Here is a 17115-nt window from a genome sequence, read left to right on the forward strand (position 1 = left end):
TTGACCTGACCCGGCATGGTCCATTTGGGTTGCATGGCACCAAGCAATTGGATAGACTAAACGAGAGAAATAACACTTGTGGTTTCTTAATATATTATAAGTTCTAATATATTAATAATATTATTTAATCAGTTTGATCAAGAATTAATTAAGTGATCAAAAGATAACTAATTAAATATATGGGTTGATTATGTAAATCATCCATAACTTGTATAGTGGGATAAGAGGCTCCATGGATTATCAAGTTGAGTTCCACCCATAGGATGCTCCATGGGAGTTACAAACCCATGGATCATGGAAATGAAGAGTAATGACACATTAGGGTTTACATGGTGTAACCCTAGATGTGTCAACACTATATAAAGAACATATTCTCCACCAAAATTGGCTACACACAAGAAACAAGAGGGCTAGGCTGATTTTAGAAGTGTGTATTCTCTCTAAAGTCATTCCAAAAGCATTTGGTGTTGTGTGAAGCATTTAAGGCATCACACTTGGGGTGCTAGACTCACAAGGTTTCAAGGTTCATAAGCAACAACAAGGTATGTTATTCTATCTTTCATTCAAGTTAAAAATTGTTCTCCATGTATGCTAGATATGAATATAACCTTGGAATTCAACTTTGTATGATTATTAGACAAACATAGATGTAAGGTTATTAGGGGTTGCATGTACACTTAGTAAGTGTTAGAATGCTCAAAACCCCTCAAAATGAACATCATTGATGAGTTTATCCTTTCCTTCGATGCAAACCGTCACAACTCTAGTCCTTCTATCGCAACTATCGATCATTGCCGAGACGAACACGTGCTTTTCCTGTTTTGTTTAGGCTTTTGAACTTGTCACGTACACCGGTTATATGATTGGAGCATGCACTATCTATATACCATATCTCCTTTGTGACATCAGTCGGATGAATGTGGGTCATGAACAAGTAATCTTCCTTCTCTTCAAATTCCTCTTTCGTGTACTTTGCTTGGTTTTGCGTTGTCCAACAATCTTCTTCTTTATGACCAAACTTCGTACAATGATCACATTGAACTAGTGACCCTTATGATCTCCCTCGACCACGACCACGAGATGATGCTCTGCCTCTTCCCCGACGAAAGGAATATCTACCTTGTTCTCCTTGGATCTGAAATGCACGTTCTCCATCTTGAGTCTGAGATCTGTTGATTCTCGCTTCATGTGCTTGTAGTGAGCCCATTAGTTCATCAAAGGAAAATGTTGCAAGATCCTTTGACTCTTTAATAGCCGCCACAACATGGTCGAATTTAGAAGGTAGACTCCTTAGTAATTTTGCAACAACAACTTCATTAGAGATTTTATCTCCATAAGCACGCATCTGAATCACAATCGAAGATGCTTATGCTGGGTACTCTTGAACGGTTTCACTTGCTTTCATGTTTAAGGTCTCGAACTGCCTTCTTAGGGACTAGAGTTTAACTGTGATCACCTTTGCTGCTCCTTGATATTTAGTTTGAGAATGTTCCAGGCATCTCGTGATGTGACTACTGCAACAATTCTGGGAAAGATTGTTTCATTAACAACTTATTGGATGAAAAACAAGGCTTTTGCATCTTTCTTTTGATTTTCTTTTTGACGTGTCTCATCTGTGCTTGCCTCTCCTTACCCATTTTCAACAAGATCCCACAAATCTTGTGACTTGAACAAAGTCTTCATTTTGGTACTCCAAAACTCGTAGGAGTCTCCCTTAAAGATTGGAATTTGAGGATGAGACATGCTAATAGAGTTGAGGTTTTGTGCCCTCAAAACAAACCTGAGAGACTTAGGAATGCAACCTAAGCTCTGATACCACAATGTTGGTTCAAAACAAATGAACGATGCAAAATTGAAGATAAGCTCTCGTGTATTATTCTGTGATAAACAAAGAAGAGAAGGCTACTATATATAGTAGAACATACAACTGAAAAAGTAAATGTTGGAAACACGAAAAGACTTAAGTAAAAGCAGGAAATATTACGAAAGACTTCAATTATGAAAGAGCAATTATTTCACTTTATTTGACTGACTTTGAATCAGTCTTCAACATGTTTTTAGGTCAACAAAATGGATGATGTTTTCCCCCCAAAACTGCAGGTTTTGTTTGTTCTGGGTTGAAACCAGAGTCTGTATTTGATGCTCTTTGACGATATTTTACTTTCCAATCTGATAGCTTCTTCGTTCAAGAATCCAACACTATTAAAATGCTTTCTACTTAATTCATAGATTACGTACCATCATCATCGTATATAGTAAACAGAATCCGAGTCTACATTGAAGCTAAATAAAGTTAATTAACTCGGTTGTAATTATTACGTTATGCCCTTTTTACTTCCAATTTTCGTTTGATGACATTTTTATTTGACATAGAGTTTGCAAAAAGCCTGGAAGCATGGCTACCTGGTCCCATAAATTTTTTATTCAAAGTCCAAGTTCGGCTGCAATAATACTCACGAAGTCTTCATCAAGTCCACTTTGACTATGTCAAATTGGTATGCGTCTTCCTAATCACCTTCCCTTTATACTTTCTTTCTTGTGTTCACACACTCTCACACACACACACACACCACCTCCATCCCTGTATCACTGCTATCTCAGACACGTTTTGGAGTAAAAATGGCAGATGGTGCTGTAAACTTCCTACTGGAAAAGCTGACAACGATCCTCATGCAGGAAGCATCATTACTGGGAGATTCTCAAAGTGATGTTGAGGAAATAAAACTGGAGCTGGAAATCATGAGATCCTGCATAAGAGATGCAGAAAGAAAACAGTTGAAAAGTGAATTGGTTGAAGCATGGGTGAGACAAGTGCGAGAAGTGGCACAGAAAGTAGAAGACGTGTTAGATGAGTATGTATACTATAAAGACTTGGAAGAAGATCATAAACGAGGGTTCAAGAATTTGATGCAAGACATCATCAAAGTTCCAATACACATGAGCAGAAAACGTAAAATCTCCATGAAGCTTCAAAAGCTTACAACAGAGGTTCATGAAGTTTGTGAGCGAAGAAAAAGGTACACATTTGATGAGAAAACTGATGATTGGAGAGATAGAAATGCTTCAATTGACTGGTGGCAACGTCAAGAAGAGCTATTAATGTTTGTTGATGAAGATGAGATAGTGGGTATGGATGATAATAAAGATAAACTGATTGAATGGTTGATGGAAGATGATCCTAGAAGAATGGTTATATCCGTAGTTGGAATGGGTGGGTTAGGGAAGACAACTCTAGTTACCAAAGTCTACAATGATCAAGCGATTCAAAGATACTTTGATTGTTGGGCATGGGTATCTGTGTCTCAAACTAAAGGTGTTGATGAGTTGCTAAGATCCATGATCAAGAAGTTGTTTGGAGGAAAGCGTGAAACTCTTCGTGTTGATTTAGGGTCGTTGAATTACAGAGAATTAGTCAAGATGCTTATTGACTATCTTCACAAGAAAAGGTATGTGATTATTTTAGACGATGTTTGGAAGATACTTCTTTGGAGTAGAATAAGAAGTGCATTTCCCGAAAATGGTCTTGGAAGCCGAGTTATATTCACAACAAGAAACGATAATGTAGCAAAATCAGTGGGACCCGGAAAGCATGTTCTTCGCCTCGACCCTCTTGGAGAAGATGATTCATGGGCTCTCTTTTGCAAAAAGGCTTTTTGGAGTGATTTAGGACATTCTTGCCCTCTAGAACTCGAAGAATTAGCTCGAGCCATTATGAAGAAATGTGAGGGATTGCCTCTTGCTATAGTGGCAATCGGGGGTCTTTTGTGTTCAAGAAACAAAACTGCTGTTGAGTGGAAGAAAATATACGATAGCCTTACATGGGAATTGAGCAACAATCCTGTGCTCGAGGGCGTTAAAGGAATTTTATCATTGAGCTTTAATGATCTACCCTTTTACTTAAAGCATTGTTTCTTGTATTGTTGTGTTTTTCGTGATGGATATCCAATCAAGAGGAAGAAGCTTATTAGACTATGGGTTGCAGAAGGGTTTATCTTGGAAAGAAAAGGAATAACAATGGAGGAAGTAGCAGAGGAGTATCTCATGGAACTTAATCTTAGAAGCATGATTCAAGTCACTGAAACTAATGATACTGGAAGAGTCAAGATGTTTAAAGTCCATGATGTTATGCGAGAACTCGCAATGACAACATCTCAAAAAGACAACTTTTGTTTAACATACGATCAGGACACAGAAGCCCGACTTGTTAGTAAAATCCAACGCCTCTCGGTATATAACAGAGGCAGAAATTTCCATTTAAGCAGCACGATACTACGAAATCTCCGTGCTCTCTTTGTCTTTCAGATAGAGACAAGTTCATCTTTCTCCTTGAATGCAATCTTGTCTAGTTTTAAACTGCTAAAAGTTCTTGATCTTGAAAGCGTGTCGATTAGATCGATCCCGGTTTCTGTTGTTGGCTTGTTCAACTTAAGGTACTTGAATCTTCGAGAAACCAAGATCAACAAGCTTCCAAAGTCAATGGAGAGGCTTAGAAATCTACAAACACTTGATGTCAGGAATACCAAGCTGGAGAAGTTACCAAATGGAATAGCAAACATACCACTACTTCGACACCTTCTTGTAAGTTATGTAAAGGCTGATGATACCCATGGAACCTCTGATCTTCATTCTGGATTACGGGTACCCGTAGAAATAACGAAAATCCGAAGTTTACAAACTTTGGCATCCGTTGAAGCAGATGAAGATATCATCCAGCATGTTGGAAACTTGATAGAGCTCAAAAGATTGGGTATAACAAACGTGAAAGCAATAGATGGGCCAAAGCTGTGTAACTCAATCGAAAAGATGACCGATCTTCGGTGTTTAAGCATCACCTCCAGTACAGAAAGTGAAGAGCTAGTTCTGGAATCATTAGCTTCCCCTCCGGTGTTCCTCCAGAAGCTGGTGTTGGTTGGGCTGTTGAGTAGGTTGCCTCCTTGGCTCGAGTCATTAGCAAATTTAACTCATCTTTACTTGTGTTCCTCTGGTTTAGGTGATGATATCCTTTCATCTATTCGGGAGTTACCGAGTTTAGCGTTCTTGGAACTCAAGAACACTTGCAAATGCAAGTCGTTGCACTTCACGGCTGGAGGATTTCCAAAGCTCAACAAAATGCGTTTGTTGGAGCTTGTTGGGTTGAATGTGTTGAGATTGGATAAAGGTACGTTGCCGAGTATCAAGGACTTGAATCTGGTTCGATGTAGAGAGATGAGATCATCGCTACAAGGTATTGAGCATCTTACTAGTCTTCAAAAGTTATACTTGGAGGAAATGCCAGCAGAATTGGTTCAAAGGTTGAGAAGCGATGAGCGTGCTAATGTTCGTCACATTAACACAATTAGCCTTGTGTACCTAAGTGGACAAAGTCGAGTGATTGAAACTCTTTTCTAGTTCGTGATGTGCGTATTGTTCCTGAGCCCGCTATGCCAGTCATTTGTGTGATTTGGTAGTATGTGTGTTTTGCCTCTACGGTTTCGGTCTTGAGGAACTCTCGGTAATCGCAATATGTCCTCTATTCTTCAGACATTTGGAATTTAGTTTATAAGTATTGTGATAAGATATTAAAAAATCAACTAAAAAATATGTTTATACTTATTTTGTGCATAAAATCATACTGCAATGTGTGAAAAACCCGACGAAGGGTCTAAATTTGATATTATTGATTACTTGGAAAACAAAAAAAATAAAATAATAGCCAATAGCCATAAGATCTCAATGATAGTGGGAGCCAATGCTCAATATTCAGCCTCTACAGATGACCGTGAGACAACATATTGTTTCTTTGTCTTCCAGGAAATAGGAGCACCATCCAAGGTAATAAAATAGCCAGTCTTGGAACGTCTGGTGAGGGGACATCCAAGCTAGTCAGATTCACAAAAGGCCTTGCGAGTAAGATTCCCGGTGATAGACAAAAAAGACCTTGTCCCAGTGTTCGTCGATGTGGCGATCTGGATACCCCTTGGATCGTGTAAACACTTTCTCAACTGACATTTCTACCATATGTCCGGGTTACAAGAAGCTCAACCTAGGATAATCCTAAGGGGACACTTACGAATCTAGGCAAAGAAAACATAAGCCAAATTGCTAGATGATTCTGAATTCGTATGAAGAAAAACGATAGCTAAATGTATCGCCCCTTTAAATAGGAGAGTCGTTTTTATTGTAACAGCCCGATTTTACAATGATTTTTTTTTCATTTAATTTATATATATATATATATATATATACACACACATATATATATATACATATATATACATATATATATATATATATATATATATATATACATATATATATATACATACATACATACATACATACATATATATATATATATATATATATATATATATATATATATATATATATATATATATATATATATATATAACGTCATGAAATCCATAAAACACACGTTTAGTTAAAACACCGTCTTGTACATTATATATAAAATATCAGAGTAGGTCCCCAACATATCGAGGAACAAAGATATAGATAGATAGAGTGCATGCCGCGCCATCAAGCCTTACCCTTGCCTTTCGGCTCCGATGTACCTGAAACAAATCAACAACCTATAAGCGAAATGCTTAGTGAGTTCCCCAGAGCATACCATACATACGTAGACACAAGTACAAGTCATATAAGCCATGTATACAAAGAACCAGCAAAATGCCATGGGCTACCCCACATGGTTTTTACTTGGACTGCCATGGGCTACCCCACATGGTCTTACACCCAAGGCCATGGGCTACCCCACATGGTCTTTACTTGGACTGCCATGGGCTACCCCACATGGTCTTACACCCAAGGCTATGGGCTACCCCACATGGTCTTTACTTGGACTGCCATGGGCTAACCCACATTATCTTACACCCAAGGCCATGGGCTCCTCCCGGGGTCTTCATGTAATCATAATATCATAATACATATCAAGACACAGAGTAATCACATAAATCATAATCACATAATGGGCCGGCCTTGGTGCTGTAGACCCATGGGTATGGTGAGAAGACTCACCTTTGCCCGAAGAATATGAGTAATGCACTCTCAAAGACCCGCAACCTCCCAACTGGATAATAACAATAATAATAATAATATCAATGATTGGTCCATAAATTATCCCAAGGGTAGGCCGAACCTTTAAACCCTAACCCCAAAGGCCCAAACACCGTTGCATTGCAAATGGGCCTAAAATCTAAGTCCAATGTCCTTAATGGGCCTACTTAATAAGTCCATGACCCAATTGATAAAAGGCTTTACCCTAAGAATCTAAACAGGCCCAAAACCCATAAGAGGCCCAAAAGTTTGACAACCCAAAATACGATTGACCCAAACTGTTCCACGTACGCCCAACGTACGCTCCAGGTACGCACAGCGTACCAGGTCTTTAGAGATTACGCGCAACGTACTTGGAGTACGCTCGGCGTAAGTCTTAGTTAAGCACTTTCTCCATTAAGTGCTTAGTACTTCATTCTTTTACGACCAAAATCTAGATCTGAGTCCTTTAATACCTCTTAGGGCATAAAGTTTCTAACTTTATGCCTTTGCATGTCCATTAAGCCCCCAAAGACATCATTAAGACCTTTCCCAAGCCTCTCATTCATGCACAAGGTCATGATTTCCACCAAGATCCTATTTTTATACCATCAAATTGTTTAAGGACCCCAGATCTAACCTTATTTACGAATGGGGATGTTCTAGCCAACAAACAAGGCCCAAAATCCATCTAGAGGACCAACTACCAAAACCCTAGCTAAAACTAAAGAGCAACAAGGAAAGGTGCAAGCTTTTTACCTCCAAAATCTCTGAAATATGATTATGATGCAAGATCTTGAAGCTCCCTCCTGTTCCAAGCTTGTTAGACCAACCCTTCTCTTTGAAATGAACACTAGAGAGCACAAAAACACAGCTTAAGAGCTCACAAAATGATTCCTCAAAGCTCCCAGCATTAGAATGATGTTTAAGGGTAGTGGAGGCTCTCCAGGGTTTAGCCCCAAGGGCTTAAAGTCGTTTATATAGGCCTCAAGTCCGTCATTAGGGTTTTTTGGCCCCTGACGCGTACGCCCCACGTACACCCTGGTACGCCCAGTGTACCTCCCAACACCTGTGTCCATAAAAGGCCCTAGTACACTAAGCGTACTCCAAGGTACGCCCAGCGTACTAAGGGACAAAAAATGCAATAATTCAAATTTTAAAGGGGTTCATTACATACCTTTTTATTTTGGATGTTCCATTTATAGCAAACGAAATGTAGGGTTTTGATATTAGGGTTGGTCGTCATTGGTTTCTTTGGAAACAAATCAAGGGAATCCAAATTAATGCGGAAAAAAATCAAGGGAATCTAAATTAATGAGGAAACAAATCCGAAATTAATCAGCGGGACCCCAGCCAGGGCTCTACCCCTTGGACCCCATACATATCCAAAATATATATTAGAGTACAAATTTTGAAGCCCCTTAGCTCACATGTAAGTTCTAGTTACACAATAATGTCTTGGTGACACTAAAATCACCAACAATCCTCCCCCATTTTAGTGTAACCCTTGAACAAACATATAATTATTTAAACAAAACCAAACCAGTATGTAATGAAAATGATGTAATGATTAAATTTCAACTTAGTATCATATTTTACAAATACTTGAGAATCAGAGTGTTCTATGAATTGAACTCATCAATCCATTTGAATTCCAGAAAGTAAAATACATACTAGTTTATTGAAATTTCTAGAAAAATACAACTTGATACTATTATTAAGTCGTGTGTCATAATCCTCTCATGATCGTATCGAGGCCAAGTCCTTAACCTCTTGAAATACGGCTACACTTCACAATCATGTAGGTAAATCCTTTCCATGTAGTTGCACATACATTTAATCAAAGGAATTATTAAGAAGTTAAACTTCAACATGGTCAAATGATCTACCTGGGATGTATACTTCATGTGTTCCAATCTATAAGTGTGAGTTTCCATATTGAATTCTACTCCTAATGTCATATTAGATGGACTTTAATCCATTCCAATCACAGACCTGTGCACTAATTCTCTTGACAAACCCTTATTCAAGTGATCTACCAAATTATGTTGCGATTTCACAAACTCAATCAAAATTACACTATTCATGATTAGTTCTCTACCCATACTGTGTCGGATACCTAAGTGTCGACACTTGTCATTACACACTTGAGTATAGTCCTTGCCCAACGCGACAGTGTTATCACAATGGATATAAATAGGTGCTATTAGTTTATACCACAAAGGAATCTCATAGACTAAGTTCCTTAACCATTCTGCCTCTTTACCAGAAAAATGTAATGCAACAAACTCAAATTCCATTGTTGAGTTTGTAATGCAAGTTTGCTTCTTGGAAGCCCAGGAAATGTTACCTCCCCCAAGAAAGAATACCCAATCAGTTGTTGAGGAATGATCCTCCAGGTTGGTTATCCAAATTGCATCCGAATGTCCTTCCAAAACCGAAGCATATCCCAAGTAACTCAAGCCATAATCCATGGTTCCCTTGAGATACTTAAACACTGAATTTACTACTTGCTAATGTTGAGAATTAGGATTTTTAGTATACTTGCTCAATTTTCCTACAAAAAAAAGCAATATCAGGCCTGGTACTTATCATTGAATACATCAAAGTATCAATGGCTTTAGATTATTCCAATTGTGAAATAGGAGTTCCTGTATTTTCCATCCATTTCATACTAGGATCCATAGGAGTGCTCATAGGAGAACAATCGGTAAAATTAAACCGCTTGAGAATTTTCTCAATATAATAACTTTGAGTTGTCACCAAGCCTTTTTCCATCCTTTTAATTCTTATTCCAAGAATTATGTCAGCCTCTCCCAAATCTTTCATAGAAAACTTAGATGATAACAATTTCTTTGTTTCATCTACTTGATTTTGGTCGGTACTCAAAATCAGCATGTCATCTACATATAAGCAAATGATAACTCCAACACTAGTAGAGTCATCGAATCTACTATAAAAACATTTGTCACATTGGTTAATCTTGAAACCAGAAGACAAAATAACCTAATCAAACTTTTCATGCATTTGTTTAGGCACTTGTTTCAGCCCATACAAAGATTTGACAAGTTTACAAAAAATATGCTCTTTATCAGGCATAACAAAACCTTCTAGCTGTTTCATGTAAACTTCCTCACCAAGTTCACCATTCATAAAGGATGTTTTCGCATCTAATTAATGAATAACAAGATTGTGGCTACTTTCCAAGTCGATGAACAATCTAATAATAGAGATACGTGCAACCGGAGCATACGTATTAAAAAAGTCAACATTGGGTTTTGGTCTAAAACCTTGAATGACTAACTAGGATTTGAACTTGTCAACAGTCCCATTAAAATTCATTTTCTTTTTGGAAATCCATTAGCAAACAAGTGGTTTAGTTTATGGAGGCAAATCAGACAACACCCAACTGTTAATTTCAAGAATTGATGACATTTCATCATTAATTGCTTCCTTTCAAAATATTACATCTCAAGACTGCATGGCCTCTTGAAATGTCTTTGGATCATCTTCAATACTATAAAAATAAAATATTCAATACCTTCCTCATCCCTGTGCCTTCCACCAAGTAAATTCGGAAGTCGGAACCAAATTTTTTTTTTTTGGAATTTGGCCTCTTTTGTTTTTTCGAAGCTCTCGTGTTTTGGTTTGGTAACACCATCTGAACTTTCTTGATTTTGCACTTCTTTAGTGCCAAAAGTTAGATCCTTAGGCCGTTGAAAAGATGCAAAACGCATCTCATAAAAAATTGCATCTCGTGACTCAATAATGGTTGTAATCGATACCGAATCGTTAGGTTCAATTGCATAGAACCTATATGCCTTGGAATGCTCAGTATATCCAATGAATATACAATCTATTTCACGCTCACCCAAAGTTTTCCTTTTGGGCTTGGTTATTTTACAACTGACCGACATCTCCAAACAAGAAAATAGCTTAAATTCGTCTTTTTCTTGAATTGAAGTACATATGGGACTGATTTGTTCTTTTAATTTGGAACCCTATCTAATAAATTTTAGGTCGTTAACATGGCCTCTCCCTAGAATCCATTACTCAATCCCAAGTATGACAACATTGAGTTCACCATTTCCTTTAAGACTCGATTTTTGCGTTCAATAATTCTATTCTATTGTGATCCTTTATATCCCTGCTTATATCCATGTTGGATATTTGAGCTTGTTTGATAATCGATCCATATTGAAAAGTTTATTCTGCTTTGTTGATTTATTATTCCACATCATATTTGCCATATTGATTGTTTTTGTGTTCCAACAAGTGGTGTCAAGGAAAAATTAACATCCTTTTGGGATTTTTTATCTGATTTGATTACTTGTTCCTTAAGTTTCTTTCCGATTTTGTTTTATTGGTCTAAAATTATTTTTCTATGAAGTGTTTATTGATTTATTTTCATCTTATTCATAGAATGTAAAATTTCACTCAACAAGTTGTTCATCTCAATTACTCAAATTGATATGGATCAAACACCATAGCATCGATGTTGTTTCCTGGTGATTATGGAGAATAGATTGGTCGTATGAAAGATTATATGTACGCACTAGATGAAGATGTATGGAGATTCGTCAAGGATGTTCCTCATATGGCTGGTATTGGATATTGATTTCGAGATGATGGTGTTGAAGAAATTTTTACCTCTACTGATAAGAAGAAGATTAAAGATAATCACAAAGCTAAGAGGGAACGTCGCTATGGAATTCCACCAAATATCAACTCGAAACTCAAAAATTGCCCATATATAGATGAAATGGGTATATGTTGGAGGATCTGTACGGTGGGACATAAAAGTGAAAGAAGTTGTGTATGAAAAATTACCTGAACAAGTTTCATGAATTCAAACAGAAGTCTGAAGAAACCCTTGGACAAGCCTATGAACGTTTTGATTTGATAGTGACTGATCTCGAAACACAATAAGTCTTTAAAATCCAACAATAAATTAACATCACTTTCATATCGTCCATACAAAGAGAATGGCAATTCACCACAACCATTGTGAAGAGCCAAGAGAAAGTGGGTTTGTACACTCTAGTGTTTTCTGTTTGACATTCAGAAGACCCATGAATAAGGCAACACGAAAGAGAATAAAGAAAAAATTGTTTGGATTTCCTCTTGTATTGGTTTCAAAATAGAAAGTTTTGAAACAATATGAGCCTAATAAGGAAGTTGAAGCCATTATTTATGTTAACGAAGATCATGCTATTTATTTCAAGAAAAAAATGAAAAAGTTCTATAAAAATCCATCACCAAACTTTTTGAATTGGAAATTCCACTGGCGATAAAGTTGATTAAGGAATGTAAACCAAGTTTTGCTGAAAAGAACAAAAGTATTTCGAAAGTTGATTTTGGTTGAAAGAAGTTATTAGGTTATTCTGATTTTGATTGTAATTTATGTCATGAAAAAAATCATATTGCTAAGGATTGTATATTGAAGAAGAGACAAGAGAAAGAAGAGTCCGAGAAAGATGAAGATAACTATGTGGACAAGCTCAAGGAGATAAGAGAATTTTAGGAGAAGACGAAAGATCTGTCACTGATTGTGAGAAATGATGAATAGGTAAGCAAGTGTTGTCTTATAGGATCTGATGATGAGAAAATGTGACGACCAACATATGGGGCATTCATGGTGCTGCACAAACAGAACTGCACAACTAGTAAGGTGTCATCATATACAAAAGAAAATGACACAATCTCTGAGCATGTAATTTGTATTCGTAATGCTAATAATGTTTCTCTTTTAAAATACGAATATGACATCACATTAATTGAAAAAAAATTGAATTATCTGTTGGATCTGTATGCTCAAGAGTCATTATTGAATTATTTTTGCTAATAACATATGATCCTATATGATCACACCTTAATCAAGTTGGCATATAGTGAATATTTATTTCTAATATGATTATTAATAAATATAATCAAATCTTGTATTTAATAAGAAAATAGTTATTGTTTTGTGAAATTAATAATTGAAGAGAGTGTAAACTAGTTATTATATCATACAATATGATTTAATAAGTCATGTATAAAATTTTGGACACTTTAGATTCTACATGAGTTAAATAGTTCCATTAGCTTATCTAATATGAGTAACTAGTCAACTCTCTCTTCTTTCTTTCTTTTGGGCCAAAACTGTCAAAGGAATGGAAGGTTGTTTGCCAACCTCTCTCATACACACACCTTACTTGCAAGAGACCACTACTTTTGCATTAATTGGAAGTATGCGAATTAGATCTTGGATGTGGGTATAAAAGGAAGTGTAATGCTTGCATTTGAGACACTTTTTTCCTTTTGTTTCTTCACAAAGTCGAGAGCTCCATTCTCTCCCCTATCTTACTCCCTTTTCAAGCTAGTTGCAAATGTTGGTGCTTAGAACTTCTTCTACTTTAGTGCTTATTTGTGTTAAGCACTTAAAGGCTTAAGAAGTTACTTATACAAGAAGGGAAGTAGCATTTCATTGTGCCTTACTCTTGATGATGGATACTTATAGAGATGACCAAGCCTCTTGTTCTTTGTTATCTTCATCAACTCCCAAATTTCATCTAGGATCAAAGGCTCCAAAGTTTGTCTTCTTAACATCCTATGTGTTTTCATGATCTTCCTAGTTCATGCAATTGGATTCTCTTGGTAGTTTTGTTAAAATGGTCTTAAAAAACTAGTTATTTAAAAAAAATTGTTTGTCGTAAAAAAATTGTTTTATAAAAAATGATCATTTTTAGCTTCTCAAAATCCATTAGTTGTATCAGGGCTTCTTTTAATTGTTTTATAAAAAATGATCATTTTTAGCTTCTCAAAATCCATTAGTTGTATTAGGGCCTCTTTTACATGTTAAAAAAATTTATTATCAATTTTTATAACCTTTGGTTTTGCAAAATATTCTTGATATTTATTTTGGCAAAGAAATCGCCAAATATATTTTGTTTGCCAACTCATAGTTTTATAATTAGCATTTTTTATGCAACCATTTTTTGCATGCATATGGTTGTATGAAGGTTCCTTAGAAAAATAAAATTTTTGTTTATATATTTCTTATGATGTTGATGTGTATTAACAAGTCATTAGAACCATTGTGTTGTGTTTTGTTGATATTTATTTATTCATAAGATATGATATATAAATATGTATTTTTTTTCATTTGTTGATTTCGTAGGTAATAAACTAGTTAGACTAGTTGTATTCTTTTTACCAAATGTAAAAAGTTGAAAAAATGACCATCTTTGAAAGATTATTTTATGTCTTAACCATTGGAGACTATAATCCTAACCTTGAGTTTTTACGCTTGGTTTTGGGCTTAATTGTGATCTTAATGGTTTAAGAGTCATGACCTCCACAATACATGGTGCCTTGAAGTTCATTTGGAAGCAAAAGTTGTATTGACAAGCGGGAGCTTGAGGACATTTTGAAATTTCTCTTAATTAATTTAGGAATGACTTAATAATTTATGTGTTGACTCACAAAAATATTACTAGAAAATGGTGTGGTTTATATACTTTTGATGCATGTTTGTGATGTTTATTTTATGTTATTATATGAAATAAAATATTCTCATAAATTAGCATCACTTAGAGATTATGAAATAAATATTTAAATTATTACATAAGATTTTTATAAATGAGTTTTTATTAAAGTATTTTAAAACATTTAAAATTGGGTTTTTGTTAAAAATGTTTTTTTTTAACTCTTAATAGTTAACTTTGAAATATTTAAAATGGTTTAAGATGCTTAAAAACTAAATCTAATCTATATGTCTTTTATAATAATTAATAGTTTTATTAAAAAGTCTAAAAGTCGGTCCACAGTGTTATAACATCAAACTATAATACTGGGTATTATTTTTACATCAAAACTTTATATATTATATTAGTTTTTAAAACTTAGTGTGTCATGTTGATTTTATATTTTATGCGTGCTGAATGTGATTTAGAACATAATTATCACCACTTAGTTTTGGTTTACCAAAATATAATTTTTAACATAAGATATATAAAATGAGTTTTATTCTACAAATTCATAAAGTCCAAGTCTTAAAGGGAGATTTAAAATTATGATTTTGAAACTCATCCTAAACACCAACTCTTAACTATAAAATGAAGTTTTATTAAAGACTATAATTAGTTCTTAAAGCGCTTATTGCTAAACTTTAAATATAATATATTGGTTTACAATTGATAGCGGTTAAAGGTTAATAGAATGAAACTTGATTTCGAACGAAATGAACCTTATATATAAATTTTGTTCTCACAAAAAGGTATCATCAATTGTTGGATGCAAACACTATTAGATGAGACCCTATTTTTCTAAAAACTGGATTAAAAAACATAAGACAAAACCTTTTCATAAAATCCATGTCAATGTTGCCCTTTTGTAGAACACATGTGTGTCATTCTTATGGTGTTTATTGCACAGGGTCACCTGGTTGCTTGTATTTTGTCTTATGATGTTCGAGGTGGTTTTTGTACTTTATAATGCCATATGGGTCACCTAGTTAATGCTAAAAATAATTCAATTAAGAATACTTGATAGGGAATCTTGTGTGATAAAGGTCACCGAAGCGTGAGAAACCTGAGACATAAATGGTATCAAACATGACAAGTTAAACAATAATTATTCAGGATCCTATTATCTAGAAATTTCACTTGATTAAATTGGTACTCGTTACCTACTGAGTTGGATTAAGTAGATGGGATAAAGGTCACCAAACCATTTACTTGTTTCGTAACTTGGATCCTAGACTTTATCAAATTAATGTTTTTTGAAACAATAAAAGGTTTTATTTTTAAAATACTTAATATTGAAAATACTAAATGTGTAACATCCGTTTTCAAATTTGATCAGCTAGAGGCTTTGGGGGGGGGGGGGGGGGGGTTTAAGAATAATGTTTTGGAGAAAACCTTTAGTGGGGGCATAGAAGTTAAGGACCGTAGTGTGGCCAGTCAATATGTCTTCCATAATTCCTCACTAGTAAATTCATCATCTGTCACATCTGATTCAGAATCAACAACTACCTTATTTTTGAACTTCTTTTCTTTCACAATTTCTCCTTCCCAATAAAAGCTAAAGGACCTGCATCTACATTTGATTTTGCATTTTCCATCACTTCATTTTCATGATACTTTAAGGTACCGATAACTTGTGTTAACATGTAATTTTTTAATTGGTCATGTTCTTTCATAGTTGACATAATCATCTTCCGTTTTGAACATAAACTATTCATGAAAGCCACCTTTTCTTCAACCCGTTCTGTTTTCAAATGGTACTTCAACATTCCACTCAGTAAGTGATTGAACCTACTAGCAACTTGATTAATTGTTTCTCCATACTCCCGTCAAAATGGTCCAAACTCCAATAGTAATGTTGTTTGCACATAATGACTTTGATTAGCATCAGATGAGTAAATCTTGTTCAATCTCTCCTATATATCATGACAATTTGCAAGAGATCTTACAAGTCAAAATGTGTTTGGTGGAAGTGTTAAATGTTAATCACTTTTAGCTCTTAAATCATCTTCTATCTTTTAATTTTCTTTAGTTGTCAGATTTTTATGTTTTTCATAAAGATCTATCTCTAACGCATAAAGGTTATCTCTACCTTTAGCCATATGGCTATCTCTACCATTAGCCACAGAGGCTATCTCTACCACATATCATGCATACATACATATCACACCTCTACATAGCAAGTAAACCAACTAACATAAATGGGCCGGCCTTGGTGCCTTAGACCCATTCGTATGGTGAGAAAATTCACCTCACAAAGTTGAACCGACAACTGAATTTAGGTATGACCTACGCTCCTCCTCCCAAACTACCTATAACCAACAAATAAATAATCTTAACTCAGCCCCTATGGCTCCTCTGAGTCAAACCTGGTCAAAGTCTAGGTTTGTAGTCAATGTCAACAATCCATATTGACCTTGATTCGACGAGTGCAATCAGACACTCATCAGGTTCCTTGTTTAACTCATCGACTCGCCGAGTCATCCGAGAGACTCATCATGTTCCTTGTTGTTTACGGCCGTAAACTCCTAACAGCACACCCTTAACCGTGAACCCTTGGTCGTAAGCCTTT

General features: G+C 35.5%; 1 protein-coding gene across 1 annotated transcript; it reads left to right on the forward strand.

Moving 5' to 3' along the window:
* Positions 1–2578: 2578 nt before the first annotated feature.
* Positions 2579–5753, forward strand: LOC145013921 (disease resistance protein RPM1-like). Its single transcript, XM_078972273.1, has one exon. The coding sequence runs from the start codon at positions 2620–2622 to the stop codon at positions 5386–5388; it is 2769 nt and encodes a 922-aa protein (XP_078828399.1). The 5' UTR covers positions 2579–2619; the 3' UTR covers positions 5389–5753.
* The last annotated feature ends 11362 nt before the right edge of the window (positions 5754–17115 follow it).

Source organism: Lactuca saligna, chromosome 9 (genome assembly GCF_052625555.1).
Source record: "Lactuca saligna cultivar CGN05327 chromosome 9, ASM5262555v1, whole genome shotgun sequence".
NCBI lineage: Eukaryota > Viridiplantae > Streptophyta > Magnoliopsida > Asterales > Asteraceae > Lactuca > Lactuca saligna.